The 16,597-nt window shown below is 60.8% G+C and overlaps 2 protein-coding genes across 4 annotated transcripts; both read right to left on the bottom strand.

Annotated features, from left to right (window-relative positions):
* Positions 1-176: 176 nt before the first annotated feature.
* On the bottom strand, positions 177-13,842 carry BLTP2 (bridge-like lipid transfer protein family member 2). 3 transcript variants are annotated; one of them, XM_062507075.1, is made up of 39 exons: positions 13,743-13,842; positions 12,970-13,099; positions 12,663-12,709; positions 12,225-12,387; positions 12,027-12,145; positions 11,620-11,680; positions 11,210-11,408; positions 10,929-11,052; positions 10,429-10,553; positions 10,275-10,342; positions 10,033-10,181; positions 9,675-9,793; positions 9,290-9,453; positions 8,917-9,181; positions 8,591-8,796; positions 7,359-8,454; positions 6,956-7,147; positions 6,674-6,876; positions 6,478-6,596; positions 6,183-6,403; positions 5,882-6,072; positions 5,699-5,798; positions 5,424-5,626; positions 4,872-5,166; positions 4,594-4,751; positions 4,299-4,505; positions 4,093-4,192; positions 3,715-3,897; positions 3,422-3,543; positions 3,189-3,344; positions 2,994-3,115; positions 2,531-2,711; positions 2,368-2,454; positions 2,155-2,265; positions 1,934-2,069; positions 1,598-1,722; positions 1,145-1,246; positions 931-1,065; positions 177-728 (listed from the first exon to the last, which is right to left on the bottom strand). In XM_062507075.1, exons 1-39 carry the CDS (start codon positions 13,811-13,813, stop codon positions 546-548), a joined length of 6,738 nt encoding a protein of 2,245 aa, XP_062363059.1. In that variant the 5' UTR covers positions 13,814-13,842; the 3' UTR covers positions 177-545. The 3 variants fall into 3 exon arrangements, with proteins under 3 accessions (XP_062363059.1, XP_062363060.1, XP_062363061.1); XM_062507076.1 differs by having other exon boundaries at positions 10,929-11,064; positions 11,240-11,408; XM_062507077.1 differs by lacking the exons at positions 10,429-10,553; positions 10,929-11,052; positions 11,210-11,408; ... (3 more) ...; positions 12,970-13,099; positions 13,743-13,842 and having other exon boundaries at positions 12,027-12,036.
* A 919-nt stretch (positions 13,843-14,761) lies between these two features.
* Positions 14,762-16,592, bottom strand: SDF2 (stromal cell derived factor 2). Its single transcript, XM_062507104.1, has 3 exons — positions 16,415-16,592; positions 16,128-16,324; positions 14,762-15,581 (listed from the first exon to the last, which is right to left on the bottom strand). Exons 1-3 carry the CDS (start codon positions 16,590-16,592, stop codon positions 15,294-15,296), a joined length of 663 nt encoding a protein of 220 aa, XP_062363088.1. The 3' UTR covers positions 14,762-15,293.
* Positions 16,593-16,597: the final 5 nt, after the last annotated feature.

Genomic DNA, 16,597 nt, shown 5'->3' with positions numbered 1-16,597 from the left:
AGCCCAGGGCCATGCAGGGGTGCCCTGAGCCTCAAAACGGGTGCCCTGAGCAACTGCTGGGGAAGGGCAAGGGGTAAAGCCCCCAAGGATGGGGGGGCTGCCAGGCTGAGGTGGGGCATGGTGCTGAGCCCAGCACTGCAGGGTGAGGCAAGAAACAAGCCACTGGCTGGAGCCTGTTCCAAATTAAAAACTCTTTATTTAAACTCTCTCCCGTTCCCCTTTTTCCCAGCCTGGAGCGATCCTGCTGCTTCACCAGGCCCAGGGGCTGGGCCCAGCACCCGCACAGCAGGGAAGGGGGGAAGCTCGCAGGAGCCCTTAGCACAAGGGTTCTGCACCCCACAAAGCAGCCCTGGAGCACCCTGTGCCCCACAACTCTATGCTGCTCCCCCCATGCCCCACAGACGGGGCTACAGAGGGCCTGCATGTGGCTGAGCCCTCCTTGGGCACTGCCGAGCAGCGCAGCCCCCCCTCCATCTTTGGGGTGCCCCCCAAAGTGGGGAGCACGGGGCACCCCAAGTCCCTTCCCGGCCTGCCGGGCGCTGCCGTCATTTACGCCTGCCGAAGATCGACTTCTTGCTGGGGTTCTTCTCACCCACGCTCAGCCCGATGAGCAGTCGAGCCTTCTCATCCTCCTCCTGCTGCTGGATGGTCCCGTCAGATTTGTTCTCCAGCTTCCCCCGGGCCTCCGCACCCGCTGCCGGCTTCAGGCGCAGCTTCTCCTTGATCACCTGTCCCGGGGGTCAGGGGGCTCAGCAACCCCCGTGGCCACACCCTGGGCCCTTGGCATGGGTGACAGGCTGAGCTGCCGAGCCAGCACAGCTGCTTCCCACTCTGGGGAACATGCCACCCACCCTGGGGTTACCATCTCCATCCTGGGCAGAGCAGCTCTGGCAACCTCCGGAGCGGGAAGAGGGCTGTGGTCCCACGTACCTGTGCCACCAAGGCTTTGCGGCTGTCCCTCTTCACCGCCATGGCAAAGTCCAGCCATGTCCATGTGTTGTTGTGGTACTCTAGACATGGCAGCACCAGGTTCAGGTCGCCCCAGTCCACGCTGTTCTTCTCCCCCTGTGTGACACAGGTGTCAGGCAGTGTGGGACGATGGCCCAGACCACCCCAAGCTTGCCCTGTCCCACTGGTCCCACACCTTGTAGCTGACACACAGTGGCACCTGTGGGATCTTGATGTAGATGAAGGAGTTGTTCATGGCTGCACGCTCCTTCATCTTGTCGATATCATCCACGGGATGCTGGGGAGAGAGCAGAAGCCATGAGCAGAAGGGAAGGAGAAGGGGCACAGCCAGGAACCAGCAGGGAAGGGACAGCTGGGCACTAGGCCACAGCATTGCTTCATCAGGGAGAGGTGAGAGCTGCCCTGGCATGGTGTACGAAAAAATGAGATACAAGGGATCACATCAAGCGTGCAGGCGCCTGGTTGTAAAGGATGCAAATCCTCGTGGTGGGAGGGAGCAGGAGAAAACAGACAAGCGTGGGAGGGAAGTGTGGGAGGACATGGCTACCCAGCCCTGCAGTTAAGGGAAAACAGACTGGCACTACAGCAGGGCTCTCAGAGATTCCCCCCTCACGGCAGCAGTAGGTACCTCAGGTGCTTTTCGGAACGATCTTCTGACCCCTGATGTCCGATTCAGTCCCTGAGCAACTCCCTTCCCTGGGCCCAGTGAGTCATCCGCCACGATCAGCTGCCGTGGCTTCACCACGGGGATCCCTGGGGCAAACAGGGTGCAAGGTGGTGGTGGTGTCCAGCCAGGGGTTAGCCATGACCCCAACCCTCCCACCATCTCCCTGTCCACAGGGGTGACCACAAAACCCTGTTCCTAAACTCATGGCTGGACAGCAGCTGCCCACAAACACATTCTGGACATGCAGCCAGAGTTGCTCGAGGACATCCAGAGAGGAGGTGATCACGAGCCTCTCACCTGTTGTCACCAGCTTGGATTTATCTTCCTCATCCCCCACCTCCTCCTCCTCCACATTACGTCCAGGGAAGAAGAAACCCATCATTCTGTGGAAGAACTGGTGGGTGAGCTGGATGGTGAGAGGCACCACATTCACCTGCGGGAATGAGACATGTCAGAGCCAGACACACACTGCCTGTGCCCTACAGAGACCCTGGCACCTCCCAGCCCAGGCCTGGCACCTCAAAATGCTCCTTGATGGAGATGCCTCCCACCGGTGGCCGGACCTTGCTGAAAATCCTCAGGGCCAGCTGCCGGCCAGACTGGCAGGAGCTCTGGGGACGCAGCACCACCTGCAGGGAAGAGGACGGGTGGCTGGAGTGAGGACAGGCCACTCTGCCCAGGCCACCCGTGGGTCCCCAGGATGCAGAGCTGCTCCCCCATCTGCCACTTGCCTTGTACACAGCATTGGGCAGCAGGTTGTTCATGGTCACCCAGCCAAGCTCCAGCAGATGCTCGGCCGTGTCATCAGACTTATTGACCTGTGCAGACAAAGCCATCAGCTCCCAATGTCCCCGTCCCCAGCTCAGGGGATGTGGGCACTGTCCATCTCCACACCTTGCTGTAGAGGAAGCGCTGGAGCTCCAGCTCAGCAATGCCCAGCTGCCCATCTTCCTCTGTCAGGCGCCAGCGTGCCTGGGCAAAGTAGAACTCAGTCCTCCGTGCCACACTCACGTCCTCCGGCTGCTTTCGCAGCTCCATCTTGTTGGCTCGCTGCAGCTGGAAGTCCTTGAAGCACCTGCAGCACAGAGGAGAGAGCTGGGATGTGGGAGTCCTAGAGTAAGGGGGACACAGTGCTGAAGAAGGATGAGATCATAGAATCAGAATGGCTTGTGTTGGACACTTCCCAGTGTCCCAGGTTGCTCCAAGCCTCATCCAGCCTATCCTTGAACACTTCCAGGAATGGGGAAGCCACAGCTTCTCTGGCCAACCTGTGCCAGTGCCTCACTGGGAAGAATTTCTCCCTAATACCCAATCCAAACCTACTCTCAGTTTAAAGGCATTCCCCTCCTTGTCTTACCTGATCAGTATGTTCAGCTCCTCGCTCTCCAGCTGCAGGTCAGCTTTTTCCTGGCTCAGCTGCTGCTGCAGCCGATGGTTCAGGTCAAGCAGGATCTCGTTTTTGCTGTCGTCCTTCAAGGACTGAAGGACAGACAACCATCAGCACTCTCTGCCATGGAATGGGGATCCCAGGGAGCCAGGGATGTGGGCTCACCTTCATGTTGGAGTACATCTGCTTCTCCAGCTGCCGGATCTGGGCTACGTGCTGCCTCACAGCCTCTTGCAGGTGTAGGATACTGCTGCGCTGCTCCTCAGGGTTGCTGGAGATTTCCAGCTGGAAACGCACCCGCTGCTTCTTCTCACTGTGCTCCTGGACACAGGAGTGGGGCAAGGTTAGGACTGCCTGGGTACAGTGAGTGGCACGGACACCTGGAGCCCCGTAGGTACCTTGCGTTTGGGTTCCACGTGCAGCAGCAGGTTGTTGACTATGTCAAGGATCATGGCATACTGTGCAGGGTTGGTGGAGATCTCCAGGTCATGGTGGATCAGGGTGAAGGTGTCCACAGCTCCTGTAGGGATACAAGGGCAAATGGAGCCTCGGCATGGCCAGAAATGTGCTGGGAATACCTCCTGTATGCAGCCCTCTGACTTCAGCAGGGCCAAAAGAGACTACCCCTGGAGTTAGCCATGGGTCAGCCCAGAGCTCTACCCCCCCAGGCACACTGCCTGGATGCACCCACCCTCCTGCTTCTTCAGCAGATCCTCCTTCTCCTGGTTGGCAGGGGTCTCAGGGGGCTTTATCTGCGTGGCCAGCTCGGGGTCGATGTCGTGGCTGTAGCTGATGTAGTACATGCGGCAGCTGCAGCGAGAGATGATCCTCTGCACCTGCTGGGTCTGCTGGGCTTCCGAGGGCTGATTCCAGTCTGGGGACAGGCAGAGGGACCACAGTCAGAGTGCCATGTCCTGGCACACTGGGACTGCACAGGGCAGGGCTTAGAGCATCGGCCACCTCCTGGAGCCACACAGGGACAGGACAGGCACGCTCAGCTCCACCAGCCTTGGGGGTCACACCCGAGTGGGACTGGGGTAGGCAGAGCAGCCAGGGCTATGGGCAGTACCTGTGGTGGTGCTGACCATGCCCCCCACTGCCTGCCCACTCTCCATCAGCTCCTGCACCGAGTCCAGGCTCCGCTGACGATGCTCCTCAATATTTTTCACCTGGGGAGGCAAGGAAGCACTGCTGGCTGTCCCTACTTTCCCTGACTTGGCCAGGGCACTGACAGCACTGCCTGGCCCCCATGTAGCTCACCCACCACACACTCACCTCCAACCAGAGCTGGCCGTGCTCCCCCTCGGAGGGGCTGCTCTCTGTCGTGGCAAAGTACTGCATGCCATCCAGCAAACACGTCCAGGATGTCTTCTGCTTCAGAGTGTCACCATACCAGGCGGGGTGGTGCTGGCACTGCAGCAGCTGTGCCTTGGCGGCAGACACGATCACACAGCCTTCTGTCTCTGCACCACGCAGAACCATCTGTGGGGGAGAGACCCCAGGGGTCTGATGGACCTTTCTGGGGCAGGCATAGCTCCTGTCACAGTCAGGCCATGGAACAGGCGGGTACCTGGCAGTTCACCAGCTCAATGAGGCAGTTGCGGTTGTAGATGTCGTCGGTCTGGCAGGCAGCGATGCCACAGAGCTGCTCACTGGCCCCCGACTCCTCTTCTGTGAAAACCACGAACTTGTCCGTCTCCTCAATGAGCTTCTGCAGCATGTAGGCCCCTGGGGAAGGAGAAAGGGTCAGTGTAAAGTTTTTGGGGGAATGGCCCAAATGTACAGAATGACAGCAGGCACAGCTTTGAGCTGTGGGCTTCTCCTTGCTTCCCTCCCCGCTGTGCTCACCCCCTGAGGAAGCTCTCTCAGGACGGCCGCTGGTGATGGGAATGGTCACTCTGGCAGGGACAGAGTGAGCAGAGAGCGAGCCCCGCTTCAGCTTCTTGGCTTGCAGCTGTGTGTCGATCTTCAGCCCCTTCAGGGCCTCAGTGGACAGGTTACGTTTGAGCACAGCCGCTTTCTTGTAGCCATCGTAGAGGCCGAAGGCGATGTCCCGGTTTGTGGTGGTCCAGGACGCCCGCAGGTCCACCAAGTGCAGCTGATGCGTGTGGAAACCATCATCCCCATCACGCAGGGGAAGCTCCTGGGTACAGAGGATCAGTGCCTCAGCACCGCAAAGCCACCCCTGGGCTTGCACTGGGACTAGGAGCCCTGCCACCCCGGACAACCCCAGGGGCCACAGCATGGGCACAAAGTCAAGTGCCTGGTAGATTGGAGGTCCTGAAGGTCTGCTCTTCCTCAGCCAAATCCCTTCCCCATTGCATCCAACAACCACCATCCCCTTGTCCTGGAGATGCCACCAGGCCAGCACAAGCTGTTGTGCCCTGTTTGCAGTGGTACCTCCTCAGCCGTGCGGATGCTGTGCCGCTGGTAGGTGAGGGAGGACAGGCTCAGCAGATGGGTTTTCTTCACCAGGGTGTCAAGCTGGTGGTCGGCGTTCTCATCACAAGTGGAGGCCATGAGGTGCACGGTGACCTGGCTCAGGTCACTCACCATCTGTGTGATGCTCCACTCCGAAATGAGGCGTCGCATCACTGTGCCAGCTGGGGGACAGGGACGGGGTCAGCCAGGGCCCTGCTGTACCTGGAAGTGCTGCTGGCAGGATTCCAACTCACCTTGTGGGATGAGCCGCTGTGTGCCCCGAGTGAAGATATGTCCCTGGCAGCATTCCACCTGGATGCCCCGTTGCTGGGCAAAGGAGGCCCAGTAATGCACCTGAGAGGGAGCAGAGAGCAGGAGCTGAGAGTCTAGTGGAGGCAGAACAGGGAGGAAACACCAGATTCCCAGCTGGGAATTACCTGAAGCCGGGGGAAGAGCGCAGTATAGGACAACTGCTTGTAATGCTGCCCCAGCTTCTTCTTGCTGGGTTTCATGTTGTTGAAGAGCTTCCCACGGCAGATGGGCCGTGTCACACTGGTCCATGTGGCCCAAAAATTCTGCATCCAGCGGAGCGTGCTGCTGTAGAGCAGGATCCGGGGCTGTGAGTGCTCTGAGAATATACCCACCATCAGCCAGCACCATGGGGCACCCAACCCACAACTAGCATGCCCTGCCCTATGCCCCTTGTCCCCAAGTGATCCCCAGGACGCTGTCAACCACCTTTACTGGGTTGTGTCAGGTCCATCCGGATGGAGAGGTTGAGGTTCTCGGAGCGGAAGGCACGGTAGGAGTCATACTGCTGCCCCACTGGCACCTCGGGCAGGAACTCGGGGGAGCGCAGCACCACGCCGTGGTGGTCGTGGGGGTTCCCATGGCACAGCCACTGCAGGTCCAGCGTCATGCACAGGTCAGGCAGGTGCAGGAAGCAGCAGTCGTCATACCTGAATGGAGAAAGAGACCCCAGTCACCCCCCAGCACTGGTGAGGGCCTCCCAGGCTCGTGGCCTCACACTCACTTGGAGGCTGTCCGGACGTTGATATCCAGATTGCCCTTGAAGACAAACTGCCCGGGCTTCCAGTGGAAGGACAGCTGGCTCCATTCCCAGTGCATGTTCTCTGTGGTGTTGTAGGGGTCCTGCAAGGGCAGGCGTGAGGAGAGGCAGGTGTGAGCTGACCCCACACCTTGTTGTCCCCCAGTCCAGTAGCACCCACCTCGGTGGCCAGCTGGTGCAGGTTGGCCTGTTCAATGTCCATGTGCCAGTCTCCATGGAAGAGAAGGCGGCTCTTGTCCCACCAGGGCAATGGAGCGCTGGGGTCCTCTGAGGGCTTGGTGAGGAGATCCACACACTGGCCGATCAAGGTCCAGGCCGGATCCCAGCAGGGCCCCCACACGATGGTGTACTGGGAGATCACAGCTGGGGACACAGAGGTTGGCTCAGCCATTTGCCCTGTGCCTACCCCACCAGAGAGCCCCAGCATTCCTCCAGCTCTTACAGTGAAAGTCATGGTAGAACTTCAAGGGTGGCATGTTCCTCTCCACCGTGGCATCGCCCCAGGGCAGCCCCAGCTTCAGGACCTGGCGGCGCCGGGAGCAGGCCTGGCCGCACTGCTCGGCTCCGATCAGCCGGCCGGAGAGCTGCCAGCTCCGGATCTCAAACAGGTACCGGGGGTAGTCACGGATCCTCACTGCGGGGGCAGGGAGGGCTGAGGGATGGGGCAGCAAAGACACAGGCAGTCCCCCACTCTGGGCCACAGCAGGAGCCATGGTCCTGTCACATCTCTGCTTCCTTCCCACTCCCTTTGAACCTCCAAAAATCGTTTTCCCTGCCTGGTGCCAGCACAGGCCACACAGCTGTCATGCTGTCCTCCAAGAGCACCCTCCCACAAAGCAACTCACCAAAGAAGCTGCCAACCGTGCCCTTCATCATGCGGCACCACTGAGTGACCATCTCCAGACCCTCTGGGGGGAACGGGCTGACGTCATCCAGGTCCCTCATCTGCTCCAACACACGCTCTGTGCCATGGAAGGACTCATCAGCCATGGCCACCAGCTCCAGGTGGGCCAGGGTCCAGGTGAGGAGGGCCCTCCGCATGGGCGTGTTGGCGTAGAGGCGCCGCGAGCGCTGGATGTAGATCTCAATGTTCTTCTTCTCCAGCGAGGCGTAGAGCTCCTCGATCTTGCGGGCAGGCAGCAGCTCCCCGTGCTGCTTGCGCAGTGCAGCCACCTTGGCGTCCAGCAGCTGCAGGCGCTTGGCGCTCTCCTTGCTCTCGTCCTTCATCAGCTCGTAGTTGTCTCGCAACTTGACCTCGAAAACATCATCCAGGAAGACCCAGGAGAAGTGGGTGACTTTGAGCAGGAGGTCGGGGGGCAGGGCCATGCTGGCGGGGCGCCTGGGTCGATGCAGGCCCTTCAGCCACTTCTGCACGCCCACGGCAGCATCCAGCGTGCGGGAGAAATCGTACTGGTAGGGGAACTCGATGGTCACGCTGGCAAAGGAGAAGGCCCAGCCGCGGTTGCGGAGGGTGCGCAGTGTGGGGAAGGCGTCGCGGTGCCGGACGACCTCCTCCAGCTCTGGCAGCAGCTTCACCTCCACTTCCTTGAAGCTGAAGATGCTGTGTCCATCAAAGCCAGCAGCCAGCTCAGGGCAGTAGCCGTGCAGGGCACCCCCGTGCCAGCTCACCGAGGTCCGTTCCGCAGCCAGGCTGATGTAGTTGGCCTCGGAGACAAAAGCTGTAAGCTTGGCAGAGCTCAGCTCCAGAGACAGGGACAGGAGTCTTTTGGGAGGGGGCCCTTTAGGCTGGAGGGACCCCGGTGACTCAGTAAGGGTGGCTGGGTGGGACACGGGGCTCTCTGGGGGCAGGGAGGGAAGTGTCCTGTGGCCGAGGGCGCTCCGCAAGGCTTCGTGGCACTGCAGGGTGGCCAGGATGTGATGGTACAGGTGCATGTGGTCAGTTGGGCTCCACAGCGCTGCCAGCCCCTCGCCGCACTGCACCTGCACCAGAGAGTGAGCAGGCACCACATCACTGCCAGGGCCAGCACAACACAGCACCTTTTGTGCCAGCCAGTCCTCCCCCTGCCCCATCTATCCCCAGTACAGGACAAAGCAGCGTCCCAAAGGCCAAACCAACCTCCAGGGAGCGGATGCTGCTGTGGTAGGTGACAGAGAGCACAGAGAGGTTGGCCATAGGGTTGGGGATGGCAGGAGCTTTGCAGCACGGCTGCATCTTCTCAGTGATGCTTTTCACCAAGGCCAGCACCATGCCCTGGACACTGACTGTGCAGCTCTCAGCACTTCCCAGGATGGTCAATGTGTCCAGACGCAGCTCCAGGGCACCTGGAGAGACAGCAGGTCAGTGCTGGAGACACAGAGGAGGCACACCACAACATGCCAGGTTCCTCTGATGGCAGGGTTATTCCAGAACAGCCATCTGAGATCAGCTTGGTTGCTACTTACCCACTAAGGCTGAGAGTGTGTAAAGGTTCACATCCTCCACCTTCAGATCCACCTTCCAGAGCAGCCCCCAGGGCTCGCTGGAGGCAGAGGGCGGCTGCTTGGCAAGTTCAGCCCCATCAGGCTTCAGGCAGAACAGGGGTAGGACCCTGGCCAGGCACTCAGTGCAGGTGTCAGACGACTCCACCTGCAGCCCCCGGATGGTGCAATCCAGGAAGAGTGTATCTGACTGGGCGCTGGACATGCCCAGGGGCTGGTTGTAGCTGCCCTGAAGGACAAACGGGATGATCACTCTCAGGCTGCAGGACATCCCTGTGCCACCCACATGGAGTCTGAGACTGAATGCCACCCCTTGGTCCCGCGGCTCGCCCCTCACCTGGAGGTTAAAGGAGTCGAGGATGAGAGCTTCTCCCCACACATGCATGTTGGGGGGATGTGGGGCACGCTGGATGTGGGAGTCATTGCCCACTCGCCAGCACAGGTGGTCCACAGCCAGCACCGCTCGCTGGTGCACGCTCTGCAGCCGCAGGTGCTGGTAGTCTATGGGCACAGAGGAGAGGGGAAGTGCAGGCAAGGTTCACCCAAACATGGGCACCATGACACAACCAGGCAGGGATCCACAGCTCCTGGCCACACACACACACACACACACACACACATATATGCAAGCACAGTGGCAGCATGGCCCATCCCCTTCCCATCCCCATGCCTCTCTGGCAGACCCCAAGAAGAGCCCAGCACCTCCCTGACCTAGCCTGTACCTGCAGAGATGGAGTTGAAACCCAAGGCGAAGGGTGGCGTGTCCCCAAGCTGCACGGACACATTGACATTGGACAGTGAGGCACACAGGATTATCGGTGCTAGGATTTGGGGATAATTCCTGCAAGGGACAAGCAGAGATGAGCTGTTACTGGGAGCCATGTGCCACAGAGCCTGGCAGGGAGCAGGCCCAGAGGCACGTCCTCTCTGCAGGGGCTCCCTGATCACCTCCTAGACCAGCCTCCCCATCCCATAGGCAGTGCACAGGTAAGGAGCTGAGTGCCCAGGCGCCATGCCAGACCATGGCCAGCAAGAGGAAACAAGCTGTGATACCAACAGCTGCACTGAGGCCAAGTTTACCTTCCCTTGTGCCCTTGGCTGGGGACAGGCACTGCCTGGCACCTGTATTCCTGTGCCAACAGGCCCAGCCAGTGCGAGAACTCTTGGTGACGGTAGTGGATGATGCAGGTATTGAGCAGCACAGCAGCCGAGAGGTCAATGGCTGTGACCTAGAGCAGGGAAAGGGCCAGGTGGCAAACAACTCATGCCAGGAGCCAAACCAGCCACTCCCAGGGGACAGAGTGTGCCCAGCACTTGCTCACCTGTACACTGGTCTTCAGGGAGTTGAGGCACACGATGCGCTGGCGGCTCTGGGACAGGAGAAGGCCATCTGGGGGAGACAGAGGAGCACAAATGAGGGGTGGCAGAGGGAAGTGATGGCAGCCTTGTCCCATGGGTGCCCTCCTGGCTACTTGCCCTCCAGCTGGAGGTCTACACTCATTTGGTCCAGGTCTGAGGTGGGCGTGAAGTTGCGCAATGGGATTTGCTCCTCTTCACGCTGATACAGAAACTGCAGCAGCTTCAGGCTCCAGGTGAGGTGTCTGGAAGACACAAGGAGTCACTGCCAGGAGGGAACTGCACTGTCATGTCCTCCGTCTCCTGTCTCTCATCACCAGATGACCAGCATGCTGGCATGGACAAACATAGCAGCCAGTGCCCAGCTGCAGTACAGCCCAGCGCCCTCATCCCATCACCTGAAGATCCCATCAGCTGTCCTACTGGAGAATCAGCTCATGTGCTTTCATCCCTCCCCAAGAGCCCAGCTCCAAGCCAAGCTCAGTCCTCCCCACTGGAGTGCGCTCTAGGACTCACTCTCTGCAGTGTAGCAGAGCCAAGGGACGAGAAGGGAATGGCGCAGATGTCCCCAGGTCCATGTCCCCAGCATTACTTTGCCAGGTGGCCAGCCTGCCCCTCACCTCTTCTGGCTGTTCATGGACAGCACCACGCTGGTGTTCTCCAGCTTCATCTCCACCCTCCTGGGGATGAGCTTCAGTGTGTCCCTGCTCAGCACAGACAGGGACTTCGAGGGTTCCCCTGGGCCTGGAGAAGGACAGAGTCACAGGAAGGACTGGCCCAAACCCCCACACTCTGGAGCAGGAGGGAGTGATCCCACAGCTAAATCCCTCTGGCTCCAGTGCAACTATGGGGGCCACCAGCCCTTGCCCAGTCCAGAGCTTGTCCCTGTCCTTGTCCTGACCTGTGCTGGGCTCTTCCCCCATGCTGCTGTGTTGGGCCCCAGCAGTGACGTGGTGCAGGAGGGGGCTGCAGAAAAGCCCCTCGTGCAGCTCTGCCTGCAGTGTGCGGACACAGAGCTGGACACCCACCAGCCGCCGCTTGCTGCTGATCTCCAGGGAGAGGGACAGTGCCAGGGCCAGCTCTGCCAGGCACGTGTCATCCTGCGCACAGGGGACACAGCAAGGAGCACACAGGGAGTCACACAGTGCCCTCCCAGTGTGTGCTGCAGGTGGAGAGCTGGGCACAGCAGAGAGCCCAGCACCTGGCAGCATCACCCAGCCTCAGGGACACCCTGGAACAGATCATCAGCATGTCCCAGAGAGCCAGTGCCCACGCTCCAAGGGTGGAATTTCTCCCTCCTCCAGCACTCACCAGCTGGCTGCTCCGGAGGACTTTGCTGTTCACCTTTGTCAGGCTCACCTCGCACATCAGGCTGGGGAGAGCAGAAAACAGAAGGAGGATGTGGGTCTTGCTGCTGCCAAAACAAGTCCCTGCCCTCTTTCCTTTGGGACACAGGGACCCCAAGTCCCTGCTCCCAGTGCTCCCAAAAGCAGAGCATGCCCAAACTCCATGCACACCACATTATTTGGAGAACACACAACTCAAGCTTCCTGTGACAGGAAAAGGAACCAGGCCAGCCTCAGAGGATGTAAAATGCGTCACACCACAGGTGACATGGGATGCTGCTGAGTGGAACAGAGAGGGGACAGAGACACCAAGCTGGGGTCAGAGGAGTTTCCCTGCCCTGGAAGCAAAGCGGGGCACAAGCACAGCATTACCTCTTCCCATTGCCATTCAGGAGGAGACGTGTCTGGCTGGCCTGGATGTGCCAGAGAGACTCTGAGGTGGCCACGTGCAGAACCATGATGTTGATGGAATCCAAGTGAATGGAAAAGAGCTGGGGGGAAGGTGCTGCTGTGAGGGATATCCGACAGCAGTGCAGCCCACTGCAGCCTCTCACCGAGCCAGTGCCTCACCTGGCTAAGGAACCTCAGCAGGGAGGGTTTAAGGGTCAGGTCTGTTCTGCTTTCATTTCCATGAGCTTCTCTGGGAGCCTCCGGCATGGTTGGCTGGAACCCAGGACCTTTCTGGAGATCCGTGCGGATCCGCACCTCACCAAAACACAGCTCAAAGTAGCGCCTGGGGAGCAACAGCACAGGCAGCTCTGACAAGAGCTCACACTTGGCACACCTGGCCCTGTCACCAGGGATTTCCCCTACCCCAGGGACATGCAGGACCAGCACAATGGCACCCACAAGACACTGCCACCTCCAAGTGGGTCACTCCCTCAGAGAGTTGACCACAGGGGAACAAGGATGGCAGAAAGGTGTAAAGGTAGCAGGATGGCAAGCAGGGCAACAGGTGAGCCAGATCCCCGAAGGGAGGGGGCAGGGAGCTGGGATGGGGGCACATACGGCAGCTCCCGGCTCAGTTTGCTGGAGATCCAAATGTTGTCGATCTCCTGCAAGGACACACAGGTAGGTTAGAGAAGAAACAACTTGGTTCTGTCTTGTGATGCTCATCTCAACATTCCCACTTCACTCCCAGTGCCTGGGATCATGCAAGTAGCAGCCAAAACCCCAATGGGAGGTTAGGCCTGGCACCAGCCATGGGGGTGCTCAGCAGGAGAGTGGCTCCATGGATTTGCTGCCAGCCTGGAAGTGACAGCAACGACCCTCCCTGCCTTGCCTGTCAGTGACCACCGCTTGCCCAGGTACCCACCACGGTCTGCTGCTCCCGCTGGAACTTGAGGCTGATGTTCTGGGCCCAAAAGAAGCCAAAGGAGCCGATCTTCAGCTCTGCATAAAGCTTCTGCCGGCACCAGGTGACGGCCAGGCGACATGCTAGCCATCTGTGGGGAGAGGGGGAAGGCCAGGGTCAGCCTTCCTGCTGGGGCTAGGGTCTAGGTATGCTTGTTGTCCTTTGAGCACCAGCTCCAGCACCCAAAGCTAGCGAATAGCTCCCAGGGCCTCACAGTGGAGAAGAGACCCTTCAGGACCACCCCCAACAATCCCTGACACCCCCTCCCAAGCCCTGAGGCCTCCACACCTCCAACACCCCATGCCCACCCCTGCAACTTTTCTAAGCCCCCAAGCCTCTGACACGCAGCTCTACAACCCCCCAGTCCCCTGCAGGTTCCCCTCCACACCTCTGTCCCAGCCTTGTGAGCCCCCCAAAATCATGACACCTTCCCCAAGCCCTCTTTGTCCCCCTTACCCTCGGCTTCCCTACTGCCAACAACTACTTCCCAACACCTCACCCCGCACCCTTGACACTACCCCAACCAGCCTTCCCACCCTCCAGAACTCCCGTGGGCCCCCAAAACACCCGCACCCCACACTGCCAACCCCTCGGGCCTCCCCTTGACCCTGGCGAGCTCCTCGCACCCCGGCAGATCCCCACCCGCCGAGCTGCCCACCCCCCGACCCACCGCCACCGCCGTGCCCCCTCCCCGGCCCTGTCACACCCCCCAGACCCGCCCGGCAGGCCCTGACCGCGCCAGCAGCCCGGCGAGCAGCGCGATGAGGACGATGCCGAGGAGAGCGGCGGGCAGCAGCGGCGGCATGGCGGGCACGGCCCCGGTGCGGCCTCCGGTCCCCGCTCAGATCCCCTCCCTCCCTCCCGCCCGCCCCGGCCCCGGCCCCGGCCCGGGCCCCGGCCCCGGCACCGCCGCCCGTGGGGCCGCCCGCGCACCCCGAGTGGCCGCTGGGAGGGGCGGGACCGGGCGGGGCCTGCGGGGCCGAGCGGCGCCTTCCCGGGGACAGCGGCCGGTGCAGCGCCCCGCACCGGCATGGGGACAGAGGGACATGGGCATGGGGACAGAGGGACACAGGCACAGAGGGACACAGGCACGGGGACAGAGGGACATGGGCATGGGGACAGAGGGACACAGGCACGGGGACAGAGGGACAGCATCGGGCATGGGGACAGAAGGACACAGGCACAGAGGGACACCGGCATGGGGACAGAGGGACAGCATCGGCACGGCGACAGAGGGACACGGGCATGGGGACAGAAGGACACCGGGATGGGGACAAGAATGGGGACAAGGATGCACCACGGTGGCAGTGGCATGGACACAACAGGGACACCGGGTCAGCACTAGGATGGGGACAGCAGGGATATGGGGAGGGGAACAGAGGGACAGCACCGGCACAGGGACAGAGGGACAAGGGGATGCAGACAGAGGTGGCACCAGAACAGCACCGAATGGAGACAGACACCTGGATGGGGACAAGAATGGGGACAAGGGGGACACCGGGATAGGGATGCACTGTGGTGGCAGTGGCATGGACACAGCAAAGACACCGGGGAGGTACTGGGATGGAGAGAGGAGTACCACCATGTCTAGCACTGGGATGGAATGAGGGGGGTGACAGCAGGTCAGGCACTGGGATGGGGTAAGTGATGACACCAGGGGCAGCCCCAGGATGGGGTAAGTGCAGATGACACCAGGTCTGGCCCCCAGTGCCAGACGTCACCCGCATCCCTCACACAAACAGCCACACCACAGGACAGTTCAGCACTTTTATGGCCCCAGCTCCTTGCAGGGCACAAGGAGCAGTTTGGGGTACAGCAAGGGGTGCAGCTCCCAGGGACAGCAGTCCTTTAAGGGGGCAGGTCCTTGGACAGAGTGGGCTGCAAAAGGACAATGTGGGAATTTGGGAATTTATTTTAGGTCAGACCTGGATACTGGGCTTGGCTTTGTGCTAATTTGGGATGCTCGGACCTGCTTGGTGCCGATCTAGGATGTTGGGCTCTGTTGTGGGTCAGGCCTGGACACTGGGATCTGCTTTGTAGTGGTTTTAGAAGTTGGGAGCTGCTTTGGGTCAGGTCTGGACACTAGGACATGTTTAGTGTCAGATTTGGGACAATGGAATCTGCTCCACATGAAATTCAGGACACTGGGATCTGCTTTGTGCCGCTGGCCCTGTGTCAGTGGTGTGTGTCAGTCCCAGGGTGGGGACAGCAGACATCTCCTGTGCTCAGCAGTCCCAAACACAGCAGGGCAGCACCCAGAGGCTCAGCATCAGTCTGTCTGTCCCTCACAACTCAGCGTGGTACTGCTCCATTTGGAAGGCCTCGCTGGGCTGCATGAAGATGCCCTCCATCACCTTCCAGTAGTTATTCTGGCTGGAGGTGGCCATGCCGTGCACCTCCTTCTGCCCGTGGATGGGCCGCCCGTACTGCTCCCCGGTCACGGAGAGGAAGACGTCGGTGGAGGTGTGCTGGAAGCGCACCTCGTCGTCCCGCACCCAGTAGGTCCCACTGCACACCACTGTCCAGTCGTCCAGGTAGTCACCCTCGCCGGCCTCCCCGAATGCACTCACCTCCTGGGGGTGAAGAAGAGCTCGTTTGGGAGATGAAAGAAGGGGAGGGTTGAGGTGGGCAGAGAAAGGGGCTAGGCCTAGGAGGGAGCTGGTTGTGACTGAGGCTCTGGTGGGACTTAGAGGGTCTGTTTGGGATTCAGGCGCTGGCAAAGCACTGGGGAGTCGGTAGGGATTGGGAACAAGGCGGGACTAGCAGAGACCCAGCTGGCACCTGGGAACAAGGCAGTGCTGGTAGGGACCCAGTCTGAACTGGGGAACAAGGTGGGACCAGTGAGAAAACGGGGCACACATCTAGGGCCAGGAATTAGGAAACACTAGTAGGCACATGGGGAATCTGGTTGAGAGAACCCAGGAGAACACCTGGGGAATAAAATGGGGCTGGCAGTAACATGAGCGACAAGGGGAACCCAGGCGTGATGGAGAGGGACAGGGACAACCCAGCAAAGACTCAGAGGACCCGCCAAGACCCGAGTGACAAGGCAGGTGCCGTGATGCCCAGGGAACGACACAGAGCCCGGGGGAGCAGGGGCGGTGATCCCCGGGCGGTACCTGGTTCCCGGAGAGCGGCGAGGTGAAGCGGTGGCTGTGCAGGTTGCGGCCGGTGCCCAGGTGCGTTAGGCGGATGGCCTGCCCGCACCGCACGGGCGTGCCCCGCCGGCACACGGCGGCCGTGCGGCCCCGCACCCGCCAGTAGCTGTTCCCGTCATCCGCCGCCGACACCCCGGTCACCGACTGCTGCCCGCTGCCTACGTAGGAGGGAGAACCACCATCACACCCAGCTCAGCCCCAACACGGGGCAAACGCGAGGAGGAGCGAGCGCGGGCCGCGTCCGTTACCGGAGCCGTAGCGCACATCGTGCGAGTGCAGCCGCACGTTGTGCCGCACGTTGAGCAGCTTCACCACGGAACCGCAGGTGACGGGCCCGGGGCCGCCGCGCCCCGCCGCGCCCAGCGCCGCCGCCAGCAGCGGGAGCAGCAGCGGGAGCAGCAGCGGCGGCCGCCCCGCCGCCTCCATCCCGC

This window comes from Cinclus cinclus, chromosome 22 (assembly GCF_963662255.1).
Source record: "Cinclus cinclus chromosome 22, bCinCin1.1, whole genome shotgun sequence".
Taxonomy (NCBI): Eukaryota; Metazoa; Chordata; class Aves; order Passeriformes; family Cinclidae; genus Cinclus; species Cinclus cinclus.
The sequence above is the reverse complement of the archived record's forward strand: the minus strand, read 5'-3'. Positions and strand labels throughout refer to the sequence as shown.